This window comes from Apis laboriosa, unplaced genomic scaffold, assembly GCF_014066325.1.
Source record: "Apis laboriosa isolate Shangri-la unplaced genomic scaffold, ASM1406632v1 scaffold35_cov144, whole genome shotgun sequence".
In the NCBI taxonomy this organism is placed as follows: Eukaryota; Metazoa; Arthropoda; class Insecta; order Hymenoptera; family Apidae; genus Apis; species Apis laboriosa.
In genome coordinates, this window is record NW_025222966.1 from 2,525,329 (window position 1) to 2,552,351 (window position 27,023).

At 19.6% G+C, this 27,023-nt stretch overlaps 2 protein-coding genes across 4 annotated transcripts; both read right to left on the minus strand.

Annotated features, from left to right (window-relative positions):
* Positions 1 to 16,080: 16,080 nt before the first annotated feature.
* Positions 16,081 to 19,037, minus strand: LOC122715439 (transcription factor BTF3 homolog 4-like). Its single transcript, XM_043937634.1, has 4 exons — positions 18,807 to 19,037; positions 17,823 to 18,194; positions 16,999 to 17,118; positions 16,081 to 16,915 (listed from the first exon to the last, which is right to left on the minus strand). Exons 1-3 carry the CDS (start codon positions 18,882 to 18,884, stop codon positions 17,008 to 17,010), a joined length of 561 nt encoding a protein of 186 aa, XP_043793569.1. The 5' UTR covers positions 18,885 to 19,037; the 3' UTR covers positions 16,081 to 16,915; positions 16,999 to 17,007.
* A 2,472-nt stretch (positions 19,038 to 21,509) lies between these two features.
* LOC122715424 (uncharacterized protein C2orf42) lies at positions 21,510 to 25,752 on the minus strand. Of its 3 annotated transcripts, none has more exons than XM_043937609.1 (7): positions 25,494 to 25,752; positions 23,967 to 24,355; positions 23,539 to 23,862; positions 23,247 to 23,466; positions 22,988 to 23,190; positions 21,999 to 22,917; positions 21,510 to 21,902 (listed from the first exon to the last, which is right to left on the minus strand). In XM_043937609.1, the coding sequence occupies exons 2-7, from the start codon at positions 24,351 to 24,353 to the stop codon at positions 21,733 to 21,735; spliced, it is 2,223 nt and encodes a 740-aa protein (XP_043793544.1). In that variant the 5' UTR covers positions 24,354 to 24,355; positions 25,494 to 25,752; the 3' UTR covers positions 21,510 to 21,732. The 3 variants fall into 3 exon arrangements, with proteins under 3 accessions (XP_043793544.1, XP_043793543.1, XP_043793545.1); XM_043937608.1 differs by lacking the exon at positions 25,494 to 25,752 and adding an exon at positions 24,846 to 24,901; XM_043937610.1 differs by lacking the exon at positions 25,494 to 25,752 and adding an exon at positions 24,720 to 24,748.
* Positions 25,753 to 27,023: the final 1,271 nt, after the last annotated feature.

The window sequence follows — 27,023 nt, forward strand, 5'->3', positions numbered from 1 at the left end:
ATTTCAGATTAATTTACAAAAGAAGAAAACGATTCAAATTAATTTACAAAAAAAAAAATTCAAAAAAATTATCAAGATTAAAATTTAAAAAAAAATAAAATTTGAAAAGAATAAATATATAACAAAAAATAAATATAAAATAAAAAATAATAAATACATAAATTAAATGCTTGAAACGATGAATTAAATTATTAAAAGATAATATATTATTAAAGTTATTCGAAATTCAATATTATCATTATTCATTAAATCTTTCGACGAACTGGACTTTTGAACCAAGGATGGAAAACGTATCATTAGCTAGACAATCCTAGACGTTTCTTATGCGAGATATTTGTATAACATAAATCAAAAATATATTAAAATAATGGTATATGTTTATTGGTAAAAATCGATTGTATAACGAAATCAAAATCTCTTCTTTGATAAAGAAGATTTCATCTCATTATTCGCAGAAATTTCCAAACAGTTTGAAGAAAAAATAATATTTAAAAAAAATTAAAATGAAATAGAAAAATAATTATATGAAACGATAGATGAATGTTTGGAAATCGCTGTATACATATAATTGAACACAAAGATTTAGATAAAGAAAATGAATGAGAATTTTGATTCATATAATATATATAAAATCGTTTCTTAAAATAGCAAATTATTAGATACAACCTTTAAAAGCATAAATATTGAATCGATTTAAAATGTACTTAATAAATATGTTCAATGACAAAATTACTCGTTATATTACTTATAATATGAAATATTTGATTATAAAATAAATGAAAATAAAATATAAAAATTTTACTTTTTAAAATATTAGATTTCATTGCAATTTATGCAAGATTTATGCAGAATAACAGAACACTAATATTAATATCATAGTGTTAACGATGAAATTTAAGAATAATGTTTGGAATTTTTTATATCACGCGTAATCATAAATGAAAATGAAAAAATAAAGATTCTATAGAAAAATATAAGCTTTACACTTTCAATCAGAATATAATCTTAATATTTATTAGATACTTATTAAAAAGAGATGTCTTTTTACTTTCGACTCGGAAGATCGATAAAAATTAGATAGATGAAAATAAAATCGTAGAATTATAACATACGAATGAAAAGATTATAAAACATAGCTTAAGTATAGATAAGAAGTTTAAAAAAAAACTTAAGAAAATGCTTTAAAGGTTGATATCTCGTAATCTATGAATTACGAAAATAGACCACTTATATTGAATTTTTCGAGACATTCTTATTTGAACCTGATAGAAATTGTTATCTTTGAATAATATTGTTATTCCTTGAAATCGAATTGCTATCGACAAAACCTCTATCGATAAATACAATATTTATGACTAAATAATTAAATAATTAAATTTTTTTTTTTCATTTCATCCGAACAATAACGATTTTTGAGGCGGAACAATCATCTAAGTTTGATTTTCTTCTTTGGATTAATAAAAACGAAATAATAAGAATAAGACAAAATAATAAGAAAAAAAAAATTAATAATAAAGGAATAAAAAAATACGCAAAAGATTTAATAAAAAAATGTATGAATTCATACTGTAATCAAACGATAAATGAAAATACATACATGATCGATGTCGTTATAGCTAAAATGATGTCTTAGGAAATAAAAAATTAGAAAATAATGCGTAACAATTTTAGGACACTGTCTCCTAGGAATTCGAACATAAATCTCTATTGAATTTCTGCTTTTATGAATATGCGCGAAAATTAACCGAAAATAACCGAAGAAATAGTAAAAAAATAATCATAAATCGATGTTATATATGATTATATATGATCATTTTACAAATGTTTGCGAATTATATTATTTCATATTATCGTATCGCTCGCAAAATCGGACAATTAAATGAATATCTAAGATGATAAATCGAAAAAAAATTAAACAAGAATATTAATATAAATTTAACATGTAATTTAAATTTATTGTTTAAAAATATTTTAATATTAAAATGATTAAAAATTAAAAATTAATTTATTAATATTAATTTACTAAATTATAACTATAATTAATTATAATTATAAATTAAAACTATAATTTACTAATAATTTATTATGTAAATTAAAATTAATTTATAAAATAATATATATAATAATATTCATTATAATAAAAAATATTTAAATAAAAATATTTTGATTAAAAAAATTATTGAATTTTATAGTTAAAATCAATCATTAGCATAAATAATAAAATATTTAATTGCTCGATGCATAGTTATATTTAGTTTCTCGATTAATACTCCTAGATATAAAGCAATATATAAAGCAAAAATATATAATTTCAGAAAAATATATATTATCTAAAAATAAATTATAATATTTCTTCAATTTCAAAAAATATAAATAAATTATTAAGAATAAATAATTCTAATGAATATATAAAAATCTATTCATGAATTTTTAACTTTGATCTACTGCCATATGTGTATATTATATATAATATAAAAAAATAATAAGTATGATTTTTGATTTTAATTAAATTCATCCTTTGAAAAATTAAAATATTATATTATTTTTTCGTATTTTATATTATGCGAAAAACTCGTTTTCACATAATTCAATGAAACAAGTATAACATATATTATAAATAAAATTGTAAATAAAATAACAAAAAAGAAGATATATCTGATATCTTATATATATATATAAGTAGTCTTATATATATATAAGTTCTGATTCAAGAATTATAGAGAATATCTGATTCATATAGAGAAGACAATCTGATACATATAAAGGTGTGCGATCCGAATTTAAAAACAGAGCACAATATATCCAAAATATTTCATATAATAGCAAAAATGATCTGAAAATTTTGACCGATATTACGAGCGATTAAAACGATATTACAATAGAAAAAGTGTAAAAGTATAATTTTGTCCACCAGTATTTTTGATACTACACAAATTAATAACTTCGTTATTACGTTTACGTCGTAAAGCGTAATTATACAATTTCATCATGATGCGATTTCAATTTTTCTGATGTTCTTCGGAAAAGTCATTGAAAGACAAATGGTGTACCTCGCGCGATAAAAATTAAAATCGATTTACTTTGGCCGGCAATCACCAGACATTCTTATATGAATGTAATAACATTCGAACACACGTGATTATTCTCTATACATAAGAATAGAGCACAAAACTTTTTATGTATGATCTTGTATTCGAATCGCAATGGCGTATACAGCGAATCGATGCGGGAGACTACGAATATTCTAAAATAAATATTGTGATGACTGAACGAAATTGATAATTCTGTTATATAACCTGACCCTTTTTTTTTTATTGATATAATATTTTTTCTTAATTTTTTCAAATTAATTTTTTATCAAATTTTTTAAATTTAATAATAATATAATAATTATATATATATAATATATATGTAATTATAATTTAATAATTATTAAAATTTTTATCAAATATATATATATATAATATATATATAATTCAAACATAGAATTTTTTTTAATTATTTAATTAATTTATTCATTTTATAATTTATATTATAATTTATATTTTATATTAATATATTTAAAATTAAATTTAAATTTATATTCGCACTCGCAATAGTAGTATTGTAACGATGATGGACATAAGCTAATAACTAAAATAGCTAAAATATTTGTAGAATATTTTTCAACATATCGTAACAAATAGTATATTTCTTAAAGATGAATGAATTGTATTATTGATTATTATATATACGGTATTGTACAGTACACGTGTAATATAAGATATAATATATATAATATTATAAGAGCTGGATCTCTCACAATTTTACACTAGATAATCGAATCAGAGCACGATGTGGTGCTAGAATAAATTATAGTATCGTATCAGAATACGACAGATTCGTAATGAGATTTTCTTCATAAGTAACAATAGATAATCGTGTTTGATAGTCAGAGCACGATATATTCACAAACTATTTATTGTTGTATTCGACAGTCAGAATACGACGTCTTTACTATGAAATTCTATTTCAAATAAAGTTCGTGTCCTCAGAAAATCCCTTCTCAATTAAATTAGGAGGATCACAATTTCTTGGTGGGGCACACTAACAACTAATAATATCGTGGTCAATCCCCCCCTTTCTCGTGACACTTCCAAATTAGAGGAAAATTCTTTGCTTGGGATAGTAATCTGTATACAAAGATGTCTGTATATGAAGATAAACAGAAACAGAACAGCTATCTCTCTTATAGATTTTTTTCAAATGATTGTCGAGTTAACTATATCTAAAATATATTACCTTTAAGGTCCAGTCAAACTGGGTTATATCAAAATATACAATTACAATCAACTAAACTCTTAAAAACGACAAATCTTCCAGCTAATACCATTCCTTATTCAGCCCCAAGAAAGGTCTGCGTGTCTATATAATGTCTATAATATATATATATAGTATCTATAATAACAGAAAAAAATTTTCTATTTATATAACAGAAAGGAATTTTTCTGAATAAACTGTTTAATCTTATGAAAAATAAGTATTCGAACATATTATTTATTTTAAAGCAACCATACTCAAAATATCTAACATACATCTAAGTATACATTCATATTTTGTTAAATGATATAAATTATTTAAGTTTCAATAATGCCAGTTTTAAAATCATAAGATTTTAAATTATTAATTCAAAACTTTATTAATCAAAATTCTATGGCCATGTTTCAAAAATTTCAAGCTCCTTAATCCTTTAAAGTTTTATGCTTTTAAAATTATCAAAAAAAATATTTCATTTTTGGGATGATATCATGAGATCTTTTAGTTTCACAATGAGTTGATGCTATTTCCACGTCTTTGTATTTATATTGATTGACATATCAGAGTTTTATAATCATGCCAAATAAAATTTCTAAAATTCTATCGAATCGAATAATATCTTATGACAATGGCATATTAAGGCATATTAAATATAATTCTTCAGAATTGTCATTTTAAAATTCTTCATTCCATATGATTTTTTCTTATTATTATTTACGATTTTTAACTATTATTCATATTACTTGTATTCATGCCCGCAACAATATTATTGTAATAATGATGATGGATTGTTAACTGCATGTATACATGTGTCGAATGCTTTTTTGACTAAGATATATATGTGTATGTAAAAAAATTGATGCTGATGACTGTTAATGTATTTTTTAAAAATGAGTGGACTATATAAGCAGTTACATGTGCGGAGTGCGTATAATATAAGAGAGCAGGGTCTCTCATAATGTCACAACAGATAATCATGTCCGACGATCAGAACATGATATAGTGTTAGAAAAAAAACTATGTAATTGTCGTATCCAGCGGTCAGACTACGATCGGACTACGACATATCTATCATGAAACTTTCTTCACCAAAGAAGCTCGTGTCCTCAGAAAATCTCTTCCTAGTTCAATTAGGAGGATCTCAATTTCTCGATGGGGCACGTTAATAATCAATAACATCGCAATCAGTGCCTGATTCGATATCCCCAAGTTAGAAGAAAATTCCTCGAATTAGAATGATGATGATTGCTGTTGAATCAATCGTGTCTGAAATATGTCATCCTTGCGATTGGATTTCGCTCCAGCTAGGCTGAAGTGTATCAAAAATATACAATTATAAATGTCGATTAAACTCTCAAAAACAATAGTCTTTTCAAATAATATCATTCTTTATTTAGGCTTAATAGAAGTCTGCGAGCGATAATTACAGAAAAAGAGGAATTTCTCCGAATAAGCTGTTTATAAATCTCGCGAGTAATAAGTGCTTGCAAATAATTTGCGTATGATTTTTTAATAATGAATCATTCAAATGTATATTTTATATATATATAATATCATATCAATCATTAAAAGTGTAATTATGCATTATATATTTATTTGAATTTACAGATATATATCTGGTACAAAATTTCAAAAGACCGATTGACAATTAAAAAGATTTAGAGAAAAAGGAGTAAACTTCAAATGTAAAATTTTAGTTTGAGATATTTGTTTGAAATATATAATTTTCAATATATAATATTAAAAATTTTTTATTAATATTTCAAAAATTAATAATTATCTAAAGTTAAAATTTTAAATTTGTAATTCATTTCTTTATTTTTATTTTTCAAATTTTATATTGGCTCTAGTTTTTCGGAACTACAGTCATACTTATTTATAAAAAGTTTATTTTAATAAAAATGGCTATTATTTAAGCATTTATTGTCATAATTTTCAAAAATTCATTGATTAAGTTTTCTGACATAAAAACAACATGAAGAATACTATAAAAGTTTGATATCACTTTAATCGATCTCTTAGAAATCTTTATAAATACTTCGTTAAAAAAAGACTTCATTAAACATGAAAAAAAAATAATATGATTTAAATAAATAAAAAAATTTTACTAGATAAAATATTTTTAAGAAATCAAGCACCATTGAAAGCATACTAAAAAATACTAAAAACAATAGCAAGAACTTTCATTGAGTGAAGTGAAGACTTTTTTTCAATATTTATATGATCACTGATTTCGTGAATAGTGCTTTTCACAGGTTACCGATGAAAAACCAATGCAAATTGCAAATGCGCAATTTTCTGACTAGAAACATTGAATATCGAAAATATTATTTTGGATATTATTTAAAATTGAATTTATATAAGAATTATATACATAAAAAGGAAATTATTTAATTAATTTTTTCATTATGTTTTCTATTTTTAATTTTGTCTCTTTGTAATAATTTTATATTTTTTATCTTATTCTATTTTACTTCTACGAAAAAATATCAATCTTTTTTTTTGGATATTTTTTATCTATTTTTATCATTCTTAAATTTTTTTTTTTAATAGTATTTCTTTTTCGATTTTCAAAATATTATAAAATATTTTTTAAAAAATTTCTAAAAATATTTATTTTATGATATTTATAAATATTTATTTTATGATATTTATTATATAAACAATTTAGTTAAAATATTTTAAAATTATTAGGATCAATGAAACAAATAACAAAAGTATTACATATTTGTTCCATTTTTTTAATATATAAAATACAATATCTATATTTTCAATTATATTCTTCATTAGTATTTTGGACTCGTAATAGACAATATAATAATTAATTTTTATAATTACAATTTAATATAATTCTACAATTAAATAACAAGAAAATCATTAGAAAATTGAACATTATGACATTATTATGACATTGTACATAACATTTCATTGCTAATAGTTTAATTTTAAATTATTATAATAGTTTAGTTTTAAATTATTTTAGATGTTAGTTCTTTGAGATGTAATTTTTATGTAAACACAAAAGTACTTATGTACATATTTTTTTTATCATCATTTAAAAATAATAATATTTTACTTTTGATTTTTAAAAATTTTTTAATATTTAATATTATTTCAATATTTTGAATCTTATTTATGAATAAGTTAGGATCAATTAAAAGTTTAAATAAAAAATTTGTTTAAAAAAAAAAATTTCTTTTAAAAAAATAAGTAAGTTTTTTTAATATTTTGTTTATTTTATTTATTTATAAGCAAAATTTCTGTTTAAAAATATATATATTTTTCAAAAGTTTTAAATTCAGTTTATTTTTTTCTTATATATTTCATAGTTACAAAATATTCTTTCGATAAAACAAATCTTAATTTCATTTAAAATTGCAATAACTTCATTCTGAAATAAATTTAAACGAAAACGTTTAATTTGATGTTTCATTATTTAAGAAATTTCAATACATCAATATTTAATTTATGTATTGAAGACATAAACCAAAATATTCTGAATAAGTAAATAATAAGTAATAATATAAGTTCTCGAAATATAATAAAAATTTAGTAAAGTAAATAAAGAAAATTACAAGAAGGAAAAGCTTTCATCCAAAATTTAATTTTAAAAAATTATATAGTATTCAGAAATTTATTACTTTTTTTTAAACAATAATTACTAAAAAAAAATGTTAGAGAAAAAACTTTTTCTGTTTTCTAAAGTATACATCAATTTTTTATATTTCCAATATTTCAATATCAAGAAACGAAAATAATCTTCATTTTTTTTATAAAAAATAGAAAAATTTTTTCCTTTAATATTTTTCTTAGTATTTATCGTTTACAAGAAAAATGTTAAATAGCAAAATACTCTAATAATACATATATATATATATATATATATATTACTTTGAGTTTAAAGTAATATAAATTATATTTCAATGACTTCTTTTCGTATTTTTCAATCGTCTATTTTAATTATCATAAAATAATAAAATATTTTGATCTTAAAAAATTTACAGTTATTATTCTTCATTCTTTTATTATATTGAATTATGAAAGTTCTAATAAACAATCATATTTTATTATATTTTTTAAAATATCACTCACAATTTATTATTAATTATATCTTTTTAATATTTCTAATATATTCTTAATATTCCATTTCTAATTTATATACGTTTATATTATTTATATTATAGATGAAAATATTAATAATTAATAATAATTAATAAAAATAATTTAAAATATTGAAATAAAATTAATGAAATACGTTACTTAAAAAATAAATTAATTTATTTTAATAATGAATAATATTTTAATTAATAAAAAATTGTTTTTATAAAAATTTTAGTTTTAATATAGACACTTTCATATCTAGGTAAATAAAATGTAGATATATGATGAATTAATAATAATTATATATTAAAATTAAATATAACTTATTATTAAAAATAACTTATTTCTTATTGATAATATTAAAAATATTTTAAATATGCTATATAACATTTTAGGAGATGCATCAAATGGATAAAATCTTATTTAATATTATAATTCTTTTTTTGTAATTGTGTTTTTTCTAAATCATGTATCTTTTTTTTTAATATCTCGTTTTTAATATCATTGTCGAAAACAAATTTATCAAGTTATAATGATGACTTTGAATTGATTTTAATAATCCTCAATTTTCAATTAGACGAAATATCCAAAATTGGCGAACTAATCTAAATATATTCAATAGTTTCACAACATTTTTTTTTGAAGATCTATCTCTTTAATACATAATAATAAAAAAAATAACCTATAAGATAGGTTAATAATAAAAAAACAATTTATACAACAATTTATACAAACATTTGTTATTTATTGATGTGTTTACAGACATCCCTATTTATATATAAATATTAAATTGATTGAAATTATAATAATATTTTAATATCCGTGAAATAGTGAATAATGATATAATAAAAAAAATAATGTGAAAAATGATGAAAAAATATATATAAGAAAATCACATCGAATGTATTCATAATCAGAACAATTCATGAATCTTTGTGATATCGTTTTGAATTCCGATAATTCGATTATAACAAACATTAAAAAAAAAGATATATTGATTTTGACAAAATATAAATTCATTTTGATATCAAAAAAATAATATTATTTTTTAATAGTTCTTATTGATTTATATGTATATAAACTACATTTTGAAATCAATTCTTATTGAATTTATTTTCTTACTTTGCCTTCTCATTAATTTTCATGAGAAATATATTGTAAAACGAATATATTATATCACATTTTGAAAAATATTTATCTTTATTCATAATCGGTTGTCTATTTCAGTTTTCACAAAAAACTTTCGATACTTACATTCAATACTTACAATTTTTGAAAAAATGAAGTACGAATATATAAGTACTACATCTCACACTACATAATTTCACGTGAAGCACAGATAAATTGTAATGTATAACAATAACAATTTGTTCATAATTATTCATTATTATTCAGATATAAAGTCTTTCACAAAAGTCATAGTAGGTACTTATATACTTATATATTTACTTACGTATAATATATCACGTATAACTACATGAAATAAATTAAAAAAAAAACAATTGATTTTCGATTCTCTTGAAGAACGTATTTAAACATATTTTATTATTTAGATAATTAAAATAAGAAAATAAATATTAAAAAGAATTATTTCAATTAAGATAATATATATATATTTAATTAAAATAATTGAAATAATTCTTTTTTATTATTTTGACATTTATTATTTTGACAAGAAATTTCATTTCATTTCATTTCATTTTTAAAAAATCTGCTATGAAGTATAAACAAAATTTTCATTTTTAATATTTATATATTTATATATACTATTCTAATATAATATTATATTTTAATATATTTTTTCAATAATATATAAAAAAATTTATTAATTTATAGTTTGAGTATTGAATATAAATCGAAGAAAATGTAATTTTAATCTATAAAAATAATTGAATATTATAAATATATATTATCAAACTGAATAACGAATTTTGTGTAATTTTATGTTATTTTTATAAACTAGACCATCAAATAAAAAATAATAATTATTATTATTATTATAATTAAATTATAATAATAAACAAATATTATAAAGAAAAATAAGATAAATCTCCTTATATAATTCGTCATATTTATTTTGTTCGTTATTTTAATTATTATACAAAAATATACGTATTAAATAAATAAAATTTATGTTTTCATTAACTATAATAAATATTTTAAATATAATAATATTTTAATAATAATATTAAAAGACAATCAATTCAATTAAATTACAATAAACAAATATATAAATATATATATAATCTCTTATTCTATCTATAAATCTCATATTACATATCGAGTCAAAATAAAATGTATTTTTTAATGATTTTTTAATTGAGTTAGATAAGAATATTATACGACCGATTAGAAAATCTCCTTAATTTGATATTTCTTATTAACATCAAAATATTTTTACATATAACTGAATCCTGAATTGAAAAATACATATATAGAAAAATATTATTCAAAGTTCTTTAATTCTAAAAACAATGAAATCAGCGAGGAAATAATATCTCTTGAAAAATTAATAATTTCAAAATTATTTCTTAAAATTAAAATTAATTAATTAATAACTATTAATACACAAATATTATAAAAAAAATAATAAAGGAATCTCCTTAATAAATATCCTTTAACAATAAATATGATTGTCATAAGACAATTTTTAAATAATTAACAAATTTAAAATAATGATATTACAGAAAGAATTTTAATGAAAAACTAGATAATATAATGTAAAAATTATTATAGATAATACTTATTATACATATAAATAATAATTCGTTTTAAATGATTATTAAACAAATAATAACATAATAATTTAATAACAATTTAATTCAAAATATAATAAATTTCAATATTTTTAGAAAATTGTTGCAAGAGTATTTGATATAGCAAATTTTTATTATTCGAAATTAAATTATATGTGAAAACAGAGACAATTGTATTTATAACATATTTATAAACAACATAAATTCACAATAATTATGTTAAAATTATTTTAAAATATCATATATCACCAATAATATAAAAAACAAAAGAAAATATGAACGGAAAAATTAAAACAAAACAGAAATCAAAAATGTCATAAATATCTGATTTAACATCTTGGTTAATGAAAAAAATGCAAATACATGATTTTAAAGAGAAAAAATTCAGAGTTTTTTTTTATTCGAAAAGTAGATCTTTTTTAATAAAACTTACATTCTAATTCTTGAATAATGATGATATACTTACATATCAAAGACTGATAATATATATTATCTTTCATTCATCAATTTTCTTTATTAAAATAAATTTCTTTATTTAAAATAAAGAAAAATATTAAAAAGATAAATCTTGTTTAATATAATAATTATTCAATTAAATAATTACGTGAAATAAAAAAAAATAAAAAATTCAATTAATTTATAAAATTTATAATTATGTATCATATATTTAATTATAAAAATATTATTTTTAATTTAATCAATCTGTCGATATATTCATTGATTATAATGAGTTTGAAATATATTTATAAAGAGGCATTATTTTAAGCAACTTTCCCATATTTTTTATGATATATTACAAAATTAACATCGTGAAAAGTAAATGTATCGATAGAAGTTTTCATTCTTTTATCTTTAAAAATAATATGAAAAATTTATTTTCAAATATATTGTTAGAATGTAGAAAAAGATCAATACAATGATTTATGTATTTTATTTAATATATGGATTACAATAATTCTATAAAAAAAATTTTAATAAATTGATTATTAATTAACTTTTCAACTTTTTATAATATAGTATTAAATATATATATATATATATATATATATATATATATAAGTGCTAAGAAAAAGAGATGTGGATAACTGTCCTGTGTAAACATAATTAAATTAATTAAATTAATCTATAAATAGTGGATGGATTAATAATAAGTATACATAAGGATAAATAAGTATATATATAATGATTCAAATAAAAATCAGCACAAAATCATCAATTGCCTTTAACGAACAACATTTATAATAAAATCCATAAATCTTATTATGTCTACTTCAACAGACCAATATACTCTAGTGTAACACATAAAAGGATTTCATGATAAATATGTAGTAAAAACAAGTTCTTTGAAGAATGTCCTCAAGAAATGTCTCCTAAAAAAACAGATAGAAATAAACGAGCTAAAAATATTGATATATCTTTAGCTATAATCAAGTACGAAATGTTTCTTCGCTATTGTTTATCGTAGATTTTTTTCAGGATACATGCTTTTCATTAACCAACAAATTAAAATAAAAAGAAAAATTCGATGAAAATATTATTATGATAAATAAAGAAAAAACGATAAAAGTTTCCTTTGATAATACATAAATCTTAAAAAAAAAAAATTTTTGAAAAAAAAAATATTCATTAAACGATATCATATCGATACAACATGATTAAAATATATTTTCAAACTTTAAATGATATTTTTATGATAATCAATGTTATTCTTTGCAAAATAGAAAAATAGAAAACAAATACAAAATAGAAAAATGAAAAAACCGATATAAAATCATTCTAAATTGTTATTTACTGAAAATCTCAGTATATTATATTATATTATTTTCAAATAATTATTTATATTTAAAAAAATATTAAGGAATTTTTTTATAATAAAAATTATGAAAAAAAGCATATCTAAATAATTTCAAATTTAAAAAAAAATACACATATACATATAGAGTATTTTATGTTATTGGACCGTAATTCTAAAATACTATATACTATATAGTTCTAAAATACTATAAGATAAAGTAAATTTTCATGGAACAAAAGTAAATGATTTTGAGCGATGTATCACTTAGTGCTTAATTATATGAAATGGAAAATATTGGTTTCCTAAATTTCAAAGTTACTCTGTTTTTTTAAATAAAATTATAAAAAAGAGAAAAAAGATTAATAGATTGATATAAAAAAATAGTAATAATACATTAATTATAATTAAAAATATATTTAAAAATTGATAAGAAATATTTAAATTTGTTAACATACCAAGTTGATACATAGGACCTCTTTGAAACTATGGATAGATTTTAGAGATTTTAGAGATAAATATATACAAAAATATAAAAATATCGATTAAGATTTATTTCTTAAGTTATAATAAGGAAAAACGAAACAAAAGTAAATGAAGAAAGCTCGTTTTCTTTTAACAAAAACTTGCTTGTAATTTCATAAATTCAACCAACATTTTTGTATATCAATTTTTCTGGCTTAAATTTGTATATCAATTTGTTTTGGCCTAAAATCAATCTCTAAAAATACGAATATCTTATATACACAATAATTCATGATGATACAATTAGATATAAGGATTTAATTCTACGGAAAAAAATAAAAAATTTCACTCGATATTTCATTTTCGAAAAATGATTTTTTAATTTTTTAAATTTTTTAAAAATCAATTTTAAAATTTTACTTAATATTATACAATAAATATTATACAAAAAAAAAGCTTTGAGTTCATGAATCTTATTTCCCAACTATAAACTATATTACTATTAATGTTTATGTTTATAAATTAATATTACGAAATGCGTAATTTTGCAATAGAAGTTACACTTCTAAATTTCTCGAATGTCTATTTATGTCTAATTTATCGTTATAATAACAAATAATAATATTTATTATTATTAATTATTAAGTACTGTGATATGATTTTCATGTATAATGCATATTATATATAATGGCGGAAATGTATCAAGAAAGAGCACATTATATATAAAGAAAATGCTTTTTTCAAAATATTTTGTTAGTGATTATCTAGAGCAAATTAATGTGAACAAACAAGAACACATACTAGAAAACGTAATAAACCATAATGAAACAAATTTAAAGAATTTTACAATTAATTTATTACAAACATTGTATAAGAATGGAATGTATTTTTATCATAGTTATTAAAATTGAAGCATTTAAATAAAGATTACTTTTCATGAAAGACATTTTGTTATTGCTTAAACTTATTAATGATGCAAAATTTTTATAAAAAAAATTTATGAATCAATGAAACTAAAGTGAGATGGTATATTAAATATTCATAATGTATATAGATGATGGAATTCTAAAAATCCTCATTTTAAAAAATATTCAAGTAAGATTTTGAATGTTTGGATAGACATAATTGATAATTATAGTTCTTTTTTTTTATAAAAAATGTTATATTTATAGTATATTTAATATATTTATATAGTATTTGAATTTCTCTTCTAAAACAAATTATTCAAATTATTAAACCATATATCACTTAGTATAAGAAGTAAAATATTACATCAAAATAATGGTCCATTTCAATCGTCAGATCAGAAAGTTTTTTAAATAAACACTTTTAAATACTTGCATTTGAATTGATTGTGGCAATATTGATCTATTATCTTTTGATTTCTTTTCTATTTTTAAATATATATATATATTTTATATATATGAAATCCTTTCTATTTTTATATATTTTATATTTTTATATAAAATCATATTAAATCAATTGTATATGAAGATGAAACCACAAACCAATGATCAATTAAAAGAAAAAATTTTTGTATTTATTGTACAATGAAGCACCAAAATATGGTATAAATATTTATAGAAATTTAATAAAAAAAAAACAATAGTTGAACTGCGCTCAACATGAAACAGTTTTAATTTTAAACAGTTTAATTTTAATAATTTATTATTATTTTTAAAATTGTTTTGAAAACAATTTTGAAAATAATAAAAAAAATTTTTTAATTTTTGCATCATGATAGTCGATATTTCTCATTATATTAATATACTGCTATATTACTAATGATATTATTAATAGTATAATGGTATTAATATTTATAAACACAAGCATTCACAGCAATACAATTTACTAAAAAATAATGTTCGTAAAATCAAATTTTACTTATGTCTTATTTAATTATATTATACTAGATAAAACTTTAAAGTTGATTTTATTCTTTTTTTTTTTCGATTTGTTTTTTCTTATAGAATCGTTCTCGATTGTACAAAACATCATTTACAAACCACTTTGTATATCTTTCAATTGAATGTTAAAATTGATTATATCAATAATAAGTTACAAATATAAGAAGAATAATAAATCGAAATTAGAAAAAATCGTTTAAAATTTAGTTTTATTATTTAAATGGATTCAAATAGATAAAAACATTACTTGATCAAAATAACTACATAATTAATTATTTTATAATTTTTCTTGTATTATAATTTAATAGATTTTGTTTTGAAAATAATTTAATTATAATTTAATTTAATAACTTTTAATTATAGTTATTAGTATATATTAATTATAGTAATAAACTATATATATAAAATTTTTAAGATAACATTAAAAACAATATATAATTAAATATAGAAGATATAATAAATAAATAAATAAATATTAAAATATAAATAATTTTGAATGATAAATAATTTAATAATCAAAAAATGCTATATTTATTTTATAATAGATTATATTCATTGCAAGATTTATATACTGCTAAATAAATAATATTCTTGCTAAAATATAATAAATAATGATATAAAAATAAAATAAAATAAAATAAAAAATTAAACATTATTTTATATTGAAAATTTAAAAGATTTTAATTAATTTTTTTTTATCTATTTTCTCTTGCATGATTGATGATGTATGAATAGAAATGGAAAATATTAAGAAAAAAATATATACTATACAGAGAGTACTTATATTTTCATAATTACAGTTATTACAGATCTATTCTATGAATGAAGATATAAATATCGGCAAAGTACTATTATAATTATTTAAAGAACATGAATTTTTAAGTAGAAAACCGCATTTCCAGCAAATAAATTTATTCCATAGATTACATTACAAAATATTACACCTTATTTTTCACGCTGGAACGCTGTTACGATAAATTATTCTTATCCATATATCAATTTCGATTAAAATAGAGGTGCCTCAGTACTTCGCGCATTTTTTTCTTTTTCTACAATGCATATAAATTTCTTTCCCCTACATTGCAAATAGGCGGAAAACTATTATCTCTTGCCGGAATTTCATTTCGTTTCACTAATTATATCTCTATAAATTCTTTGTTGTTTGTTCTCGATACGTAAAAACAGATACGAACACAATATGTAACAATGAGAAAAATATGATCTTATTATAAATATGATCGTAATAAAAATTATAGATGAATATCGCATTTCATGTGAATAAACATTTGAATTAAAAATGTCTAAAATTCAAATGCTTCCTCATATGTAATATTACAAAATATTAATTTAGAAAGAGTAAGATCATTTTAGCTGTTTCAAAGTAAAGTCTACCTTACAGATGCAACAAAATAAACTTGTTTATAGAAACTTTTGATTTCTGTAACAGCCTTTTTTTTATTTCTTGTTAACTGTTACTCATATAGCATTATTATAAGGTATGTCAAATATTTATAACGTATGTATAGTGATACTTCGCATTGCTTTTGCAATTTGTATTACTTAACTTGTCAATTAGAACTGTTAGTTGTATGAAATAGCTGTAAAAAAAAAAGGAAAAAGACAATTTTATATTTTTTTTGTGATGCAGTTTAATTCATGTGGATTCACACTAGAAAATTACCTTGTAACTTTAAGCCTCAGGCGTAGCTAAGGGAGCTTCTTTCATTTCATTGATTGTAATAGCTTCTTTTTTATCACCAGCTGCTTTATCATTTTCATCCACTTCCTTTTTTGGAGCAACCTTAAATGTATTATATACATTCAACGAGATTACTAAAAACTCCAACAGAAAACAAGCTTATAATCTTTTTTAGCTAAAATGATCTTACAAATAGAATGGTACAAATGTTAATAAAAAAAATCTATAGAAACATTGTTAATGAAAGATTTGGTTGTATTTTCACATTTTTTAATTGTTACATGTTCTTAAAAAAAAAACAAATTAAATTATTATGCTGCATATACATTATTTTTATGCTACGTATATATTATATTCTATATTCTGTATCTACATATAAGTCATGTGTTATACAACTGCAATGTTTTATGAATTGTTAATAATAATTGTAGAATAACACTTATACAACTTATATGCAATATCTTTAAAAAACTACAAGATATTAAAAATAAGTTTAATAAATGTTAATAATACAAACTAATTCCTATATTACAATTAAAGTTTACGATGAAATTATATATATATATATATATATATATATATATATAATATATAATATACATTACATATATATTATATAATATATATATATATGTTTTTATAACCTATTGAAAACAATTATAATCACAAAAAGAAAAAGTTATATTTCTAATGATAATACACATGCATTATATTAATTCTTTCTCCTGTAGTTTTTCTATACATAATATATAAAATTTAAATTATTATTCATATAACAATTACTGTTATTTAGGCTGATTCATTACCTCCTCTTTACTAGCTTCATCAAAATTCTCCACTAAATCTGGCACTTCATCATCCTCTTCCAATGTTGATTTACCAACTGTACTTCCAGAAACTGTACTTGCTAGTCGTTTCAACTGTGTAACACCTTCAGGACCTAATTGACTTATTATTCCCGGTAACATATCAGTAATTTGTTTATTTTCGCCATGACCAGTAATGGCAAATGTGTTAGCAGATAAACTAGCTTGAGCTTTTGGATTATTAAAATGAATGACAGTACCATCATCTTTAATCATATTAACCTCTTCTATACCAGGAATTGTATTCACAGATAATTTTTTTAAACAACTTTGTAATTTTTTATCATCTGTAGCAGCAGTAGCATGTACAACCTAAAAATATATTAAATAAAACTAATTATTAATTAATAATATTACAAGTAAATATATTGTTCATCTAAAAAAATTTCATTGAATAAGAAAAAAATAAAATAAATAAAATAATTTAAATAAAATCTATTTCTATTTAATTTTTATATATTATAATATTAATAAACTTAAATAATCTAAGTTTAATATAGTTTAAGTTAGATATAAAAATTTTAATATAAGAAGTTAGTTCTTAAGTTTGATAAGAAAAATGTATTTGATGTAAAATCAAATTCTAACTTATATTTAATACATAAAAAAGCAACATAATTAAATATTGTTTGACATATTAAAAATAAAAGACAAAACCCACAAAAACAGCAATATAATAATAAACACATGAAAATAATTTATTCGAACAATTGAAATATGTGTTACACAGATTATAAAACTTTGATATTGTAAAATAGTAATTAGTGATCGTGAATCAAGCAACACTTTTCAAAAGTAGATAAATCATAAATTTGTTCAAATGACACTTGAATATATACACATTCATAAACTTTCAAACTCACGACACACCAACAGTCTTGAAAATTGTAAACTTATATTAATTTTTGAAATAAACCTATATACCTTCTTCTTGCGTCGGGGTGTTCCCTTACCGCCGATTCGTACTTGAGCTTGAAGCTTCTTCAATTTTTCGGGATTCATATTAACCTATCTATATAATGATCAGAATTTTTCAACCCTTAGTCACCAAACTTGGACAGGCAGCAAATGTGATGCAAAGTTTTGTACGATAAAATGAGTTGAACGCAACCGGCGAGCAAACACGTGCTCTCTATTCGCCGAAAGGGTCGAGAAAATGGAAGTGTACGCTTCTTTAGCTCTCTACGTCAGAGATAGCTTCCGGCAGGGCAATGCTTCCGTTTGAAACTTAACTCAAAACACTACACCAATTAATTGTGAATAATATTGTTCATACATAAAATAGATACAAGTTGATTCTATAAATCATAATTTCTTACAAAACATTTTGTTAAATCAAAGATTCATTTTACCTACAAATTACTATTTTATACAATAGTTCATCTGAACATGGAGGTTATGGAGACCATCATATTATAACATACGACTTTGAAGAAAAAAAATTAATAAATACTTTTATAATTTGAAAATGTTATATTATGAAATATAAAAAATATCTTTATCAACTTCATTAACAAGAATAAATTCTTTAATAAGTATAATAATAAAAAATTGTTCAAGTTATCTGAAAATTAATTAAATTTGCTGTAAAATAGGGCGCGAATATGAAATTTAAAATTAAAAATAATAATTATATTTGAAATAATAATTACATATATTTTTAAATTAATTGAAAATTAATTTCTGTTTTGTGAATAAGATTAATATTTGTTTTATAAATATTGTGAATAAGATTAGAGTTCATAATAAATTAACTATTTATGTATATTTTTTTATATTTCTTTTATATATATTTCTTTACATATAATTAATTGAAATTTCATTTATTATTAAAATATTTTTAAATTATAAAATTTCTGATAATTATTCAAAAAGAAAAGATGATTATAATACATTTCAAAATAATACATTACAAAAGATTCAAAATAACACAATAATATATGTAATTATGATAATTGAGCTTTTTGTTTTATAATCATATAAATTAAACTGCATTATATAAATACTTCAAAAAACTTTACAAATTTTAAAAGAATATTAATAAAAAAAATTACAATTAAAATATTGTACATTTTATATAATTTATTTTAAGATACAGAAAACAAAATTTTATTAAATAATATAAATATATTTTAGTTCTTATAATAGCATTCAATTTAAAGTATTATATATTTACAATATATTACATTGTTATAAATTAATAATTTAACACATCTGTTAATAATATTATTTTAATACAATTTGTTATATATTCAATTATAATAAATTAATTAACAAATATATAGTATCATTAATTTATTTATTGAACAGAAAATACTAATATTGCCAGATGATATATATTACTTTTCATAAAAATATAAATTATTTATTTCAGAAATCTTTATTTTTCTTTAATTTTCATCTTTATAAAAGGATGCAATATATATATATGTATATATATATTTATATGTATGTATATATTTATATATATGTATACACACATAAAATTGGATCAGTCTTCAATTCTTTAAAATAAATTTAGATACTAGTCCAAACAAAATACTTCTTTTAATTTAAATATTATAATCTACTTTATATAAAATTTATTTATATTTTCATTAACTTGTTAATAAATTAATAAGAATTTCATATATACAGTTAATCTTTATTCACTCTACACAAATTCAATCAAATTTGTGTTATCAAAATCAACAATAATTTTGTTTTATATGAAATATCATGAATATAATATGAAACTATTTTTTTATCATGGAATATCATTTCAAAGCAATGAAATCAATTTCTGAAGTTTCAATATTATTTTTGTTTCTTTAAATAATTTCATCTCATAATAATTCAAGATAAAACAAAATTTTAAATTATAAAATGTTTAATGCTCTATTATCAAATAGTAAAAAATATTTCCAGAAGAAATTGTGTAACGAAAAAAGAGTTGATTTCATATATTCAAAGAAATTTTTTATCGAAAAATAAATTATTCTATATATAACCCATTGTTTTATATAAGTTTTCGTTAAAATCAAATTTTTCATAATAATTGAATTTCTTTATAAGATAGTATATAAAAATTCTTACGACTGATTATATATTAAATTACAAATAAGACCTCAATTAATCAAACTAATAATAGTAATATCAATAGTCTATGTATATAATATAGTTTTAAATAATTGAATAATTTATATTATTGCGTTTCATGTGAAATATGACAGTTTTACTATATATTACTCATTATTACATATATTTGTTTCAATCAATTTTTTTAGTCTTTTAATCTCTTTTCCTTCTAAGCTATCAAACTATTTTTCAAATTATTAGTTCTATATTACTTTTTTTCTTTTAAACTTCATTAATATTTAAAGATTATTACTCTTATTATGAATGCTTCTATATGCATAGGAATACTATTTATGAAAACATCATCAGATTTATTTTTATTTTCATTCATAAATTTATCTTTAATTTTTTTTTATTTATTTGTTCAATTACATCATTTATTATATCATTTTCTATAATATTAATATCAATATCGATCTATATAACCTATCATTGAAATATATTAAAATATATTAGATATGTATTTGATTTTTTTTATCACTAATATTATGCAAATAATTAAATTTTCGGATAATAGGTATTCAAACAATCAGATAAAAAGATAATAAGATTCGAATAATGGAGGTCTTACTGCATTTAATACTTACAAAATATGCTAAATTATTCATGAAATTATATTTGTTTTGTCTTTTGGTAAAACTTTCTCAAAAGATATCTTAACTTATTTAATCAATAATAAATGACAGGAAAATGAAAATCTGGTAATGTAAATATAAATATTACAATATGAAATTTAATAGTTTTTTAATAGTGCTATTTTTCTCCATCTATGACTTGTTTCATTTTTTACATGACCAAATTCGAATCTAATTCTGAGCTCACCAATTTTTGATATTGGCAAAATATCTGGTATCCATTCTATTAAAAATGGCGTTGGTTCAACTTGATTCGGAGAAGTATTTCCTGAAATAAAATAAAATTTTGTATATCTTTATTTAATTTTTGTTATATATATATATATTAATTTATACTGTATTATTAAATTTAAGTATTTCTTACCAACTTTTAAATATGTTTTTAATTCTAAAGGTTTAATTAATGCATTATTATTAGTTTTTTTATATCGATCTATTTCTGTTTCCTCTCTTTTATACAATTCATATGTACCATCTGCATTTTGCACAAAACTTCTCGTAATTTCCAAAGGTATAAGAGGCGTTTCGAAAATACTTTTAACGTGTAAAATGTTAGTAATTTGCCATGTGTATTTAGTAAAAGTACCTAATGGTACACCGTCTTTTCGAACAAATGCCGTTGTTGAATTTGGCAAACGTTTTTTTTTACCTCCACAAGATATTCTCTCTCGTAAACAATCAAAAAATATTTGTGGTACATGAAATACTAAAGGATCTGGTTTTCCATCAAATTGAAAATGCATAGTTTGATTTATTCTTTCTGTTATTGATGCAAGCCATTTAATGAAAGGTAAATTTATATTTGTTTCATCCAAATCTTCACAAGGATTTTGATATTTCTTAACAATATGTAACTTTGTTTTAGCTTTCCTTGGTTCTATTGAATTTAAATTATTCAAACTTGTGATATTTGTGCTTGTTGGTTTATCATCTCTTTTTCGTTTTGTCGAAATTGGTTGTTGTATGTTATTACTTTCTGTATTTGATATACTTCCAGTATCATATTGTATTAATATGTTTTTATCTATTATTTTTACATTATTTGTATTTGAAACAGTATTAGCATCAATTAATTTCATGTTATTCACATCTAAAATTGCATTTGTATCAAGAATTTTTAAAGTTCCAGTATTTACTATCTTTATATTATTATCATTTAATATATATTGACTATTATTAAGCACATTGTATTTAGAATCTATATTTGTTTGATCATCTATCATCTTAACTGTGTCTTCACCAAGTTGCACATTATCTTGATTAATTACTTCTAAATTATTCACCTATATTTTAAAAAATTTATTATTAATTTATTATTTTAATAAAAGATTTAAATAAATAAATATTTTTTACCTGGGATATCATATTATCTTCCAATAAGGTACGATCACATTCTACTTCAATATTTTCAACAATACTATGTGGTAAAATTGTAGATTCTAAATTCATTGAATCCAAATCTAATCTATTTCCATCTAAGCTTTGAACTGTTAAAGTATCATCTCGAAATATTAAAAGATGTGTATCTGTATCATCTGTAGTTAGACTATCAAGATCTAAAATTTTAATTTAAAATGAATATTTCATAAAAAATTAATATGAATCCTCTTACCAATGCCTACTATTTTATCTTGTTCATCATTATGTAATACTGTCGTTAATGGTTTTGATATATTTAAATCATTTTGATCTAAATTAATATAATAACTAAATTCTTCTGACAATTTTGTATCACTAGCAAATGCACAAATACAAGCATAAAAATGTACGCAACGTTTATTTTGAGAAGATTGTGCTATATCTGGTTTATCTCCTGCTGTTTTTCCTATACCCTAAATTAATTTTTAACGTTGTAAATAATATTTTTAATTATAAATAAATTTTGTTTTTTTATTAATGCTTACTTTAAATGTAGAACAAGAACAAAAATAACGATGTTCAATTCTGTCTTTTAATTTTGTAACAAAAAGAGAAAAATGAAGGTAACCTAATGGATGTTTAGGTGAAGCCTTGCATTTTACTGCCATTATATTTTTAGATACACGTTGCACTAAAGGACCAGAAGTTTCTGTAGCTAATAACCAAATTTCTTGCTTCATTTCATTATTTACATTTAAAGATGATAGAATAGAATTCCTTAAAGTTAATGGCTGTGCTTCTGCATAACATCTTAAAGCTGCCTGTATATGTTGACATGCAGTGATAGGCACATCGGATGAATTTTTTTCCTATAAAAAAAATATTAAAATTTTTATAACATAAAAGTCATTAATGTTAATATTTATCTTATTCCAATAATATAGAGATTAATTTTTAATTTTATAAAACTTACATGACATTTAAGGACACTAGTATCAAAACTTCTTTCACAACTATCAACAAAACACAATGCAGTGGATTGTGAAATAAGTGTTGTCATTTCATTAGAAATTGTGGCATTTATTAATGGTAATTGAACAAATCCACGATAATCTGGACCTTTATCTCGAACTCTTACAGAAAAAACTTGAGCAGTTGTGCCCGTAATAAGTTTACATGCTTCAGTTGACAATTTTCTTTTTTCACCAGGTTCTTTAAATACTGCATCACAGTATTTGTTTTTACAACATAAACCACGAGATCCATTATAAGTTCCACATTTTGGACATTTACGAATTCCACGTAATGTAGCTTTACCTAAGTCAGAGAGTAGCTTCCTCAAACGCTCCTCATTAGACATAGCTAAATAATATTATTTTTAATTAGTAATACAGAGAATTAAATTTTTTTATGGAACAAAATATATTTAAAATAGATTATTATTATGAATGTTTAGATATTTAATCATAAAAATTGTTATGAGTTTAAATATTTCTGTATTATTATAATTATCATATTATAATTATCATATAATTTTAAAAAGAATGTTCAAAATAACAAAACTATGAAAATTATTTTATAATATTATTATATTGTAAAATATAGATTGAAACTATATGTGAAATTTATATTTATTTGTGTTCTAAAATTATTATGTATAAACAATTATTAATTTTAAAATATAAATTTGTAAAAATATTGAAAAGAAAAGTTAAATAACATTTACATTTTCAAATTAAAGAAATAATACATAAGAAAATATTTTCACTAAACATTCAAATATTGTTTTTCATGACACATTTTTCAAATTCTAATTTTTTCGATTAGAAATATAGATTTTATCTGCTCTTACTTTTTACTTTCAGAATTAATAATTATAACAAGAAGTAAAAATTATATGATTTTCACTGATAATTATGTTATAACAAAGTTTATTTTGATAGTAAATAAATAAAGCTCATCTCAATATTGATACAAGATTCTTAGTATTTGCGACAGAGGGCATTTCTCTCTACACGATGTTAACTTAAATTCACAGAATTAAATTGTTTAATTATTATTATTTTTATTTTATAACATTATTATAAAATAATGATTATAATCTTTTTAATTTTTTTATAATTCATTTCTTTTTTTATAATTCTTTAAAATAATTGTAAAAAGTTATTATTTTCTTAATATTTAAAATATTCTCGATATTTCTTTTTCATTATTTAATTGAATATATATATTCAAACAAATAAAATAAAAATATTTTTTAAAAAATATATCATAAATTACATATATATGAAAAAATATTTTTATAATTACATATTCCATTAAAAATCTAAAAATTTATTTTTTTATTTTTTATTTATTTAAGTAAAACTAATTAACTGTCTAATATATTAATTAAAATAAATTATTTTTCTCAATTTTATAATATTATATAACTTTTTAATAAAAAAATAAAAGTCTAAAATTAAATACACTAAATCTTAAATGTCAAAACTTCACTTACGTTTATCTATTTGGTATCAAATCACATAGTTATATTTTATAAAATTTGATATCAAATGTAGAATATTTTTAGCAATCAGATTAATAAAAAATAAGATTAATAACGGGAATACTTTTATAAAAAATGATGGAAAAATAATTATTGAAATGTAATAAACATAATGATATAGTGAAAAATAAATATGATTCATTTAACCTCTAAATATGAAACTCGATAATAATGAAAATAATTTAACGAACTATTTTAAAAAAATAATTTTTAAAAGAATAATAATTGAATGGTATCTATTAAAATATTTATTTATTTCAAACGATTGATATTTTTTTTTTATTTTTAATATCAGATTTTAAACTTTCAATATAATTATTTATATTTATAATTATAAATAATATAATTATATAGTGATAATTATTAAATTTACGTATTATTTATTCATAATAATTTTTTGAAATTATGTATTAAATTTGTCTATATTTTAATTATATTTATAAATATATTAATATAATTTTCAAAAGATAAATTTATTATTTGTATTAAATTTATTAATTGTATTAGAAAAACAAAATAAATATGAAGGCAGAAAACGAAATTTTATTAAATAATGTAAATATATTTTTGCTCTTATAATAACATTCGATTTAAAATATATATTTACAATATAGCACATTGTTATAAATTAATAATATAGCACAAAACAATATTATTTTAAGAATTTGCTATATATATTCTAATATATTAATTAATAAATATATGATATTATGAATTTATTTATTGAATAGAAAATACTAATATTACCAGATAATATATATGATCATTTTTCATAAAAAAATGAATTATTTATTTTATTACAAATATATTTTTTTTTTTAATTTTCACCTTTATCAAAGGATATAATTTACACATACACACACACACACACACACACACACACACACACACACACATACATATATATATACACATAAAATTAGATCAATCTTTAATTCTTTAAAATAAATTTAGATAATATGTCAAAACGAAATACTTCTTTTAATTTAAATATAATTCACTTTATGTAAAATTTATTTATTTTTTTATTATTAACTTGTTAATAAGAAATGTTAATATTTCTATATACAGTTAGTCACACAGAAGTTTTCATTCACTTTACATAAATTCAATTAAATTTATATTATCAACAATAATTTTGTTTTATATGAAATATTGTGAATATAATATGAAACTATTTTTTTATCATGGAATATCATTTCAAAGCAATGAAATCAATTTCTGAAGTTTCAATATTATTTTTGTTTCTTTAAATAATTTCATCTCATAATAATTCAAGATAAAACAAAATTTTAAATTATAAAATGTTTAATGCTCTATTATCAAATAGTAAAAAATATTTCCAGAAGAAATTGTGTAACGAAAAAAGAGTTGATTTCATATATTCAAAGAAATTTTTTATCAAAAAATAAATTATTCTATATATAACCCATTGTTTTATATAAGTTTTCGTTAAAATCAAATTTTTCATAATAATTGAAT

Excerpts from the sequence above, each read along its gene's own strand:
- LOC122715439 (XM_043937634.1), bottom strand. The coding sequence starts at position 18,884 with ATGAATCCCGAAAAATTGAAGAAGCTTCAAGCTCAAGTACGAATCGGC. Across the intron at positions 18,195-18,806 it reads CACCCCGACGCAAGAAGAAG|GTTGTACATGCTACTGCTGC; the intron begins GTATATAGGTTT and ends ATATATTTTTAG. Across the intron at positions 17,119-17,822 it reads ATGAAGCTAGTAAAGAGGAG|GTTGCTCCAAAAAAGGAAGT; the intron begins GTAATGAATCAG and ends AATACATTTAAG.
- LOC122715424 (XM_043937609.1), bottom strand. The coding sequence starts at position 24,353 with ATGTCTAATGAGGAGCGTTTGAGGAAGCTACTCTCTGACTTAGGTAAA. Across the intron at positions 23,863-23,966 it reads CTAGTGTCCTTAAATGTCAT|GAAAAAAATTCATCCGATGT; the intron begins GTAAGTTTTATA and ends TTTTTTTTATAG. Across the intron at positions 23,191-23,246 it reads AGATAAAATAGTAGGCATTG|ATCTTGATAGTCTAACTACA; the intron begins GTAAGAGGATTC and ends TTAAAATTTTAG.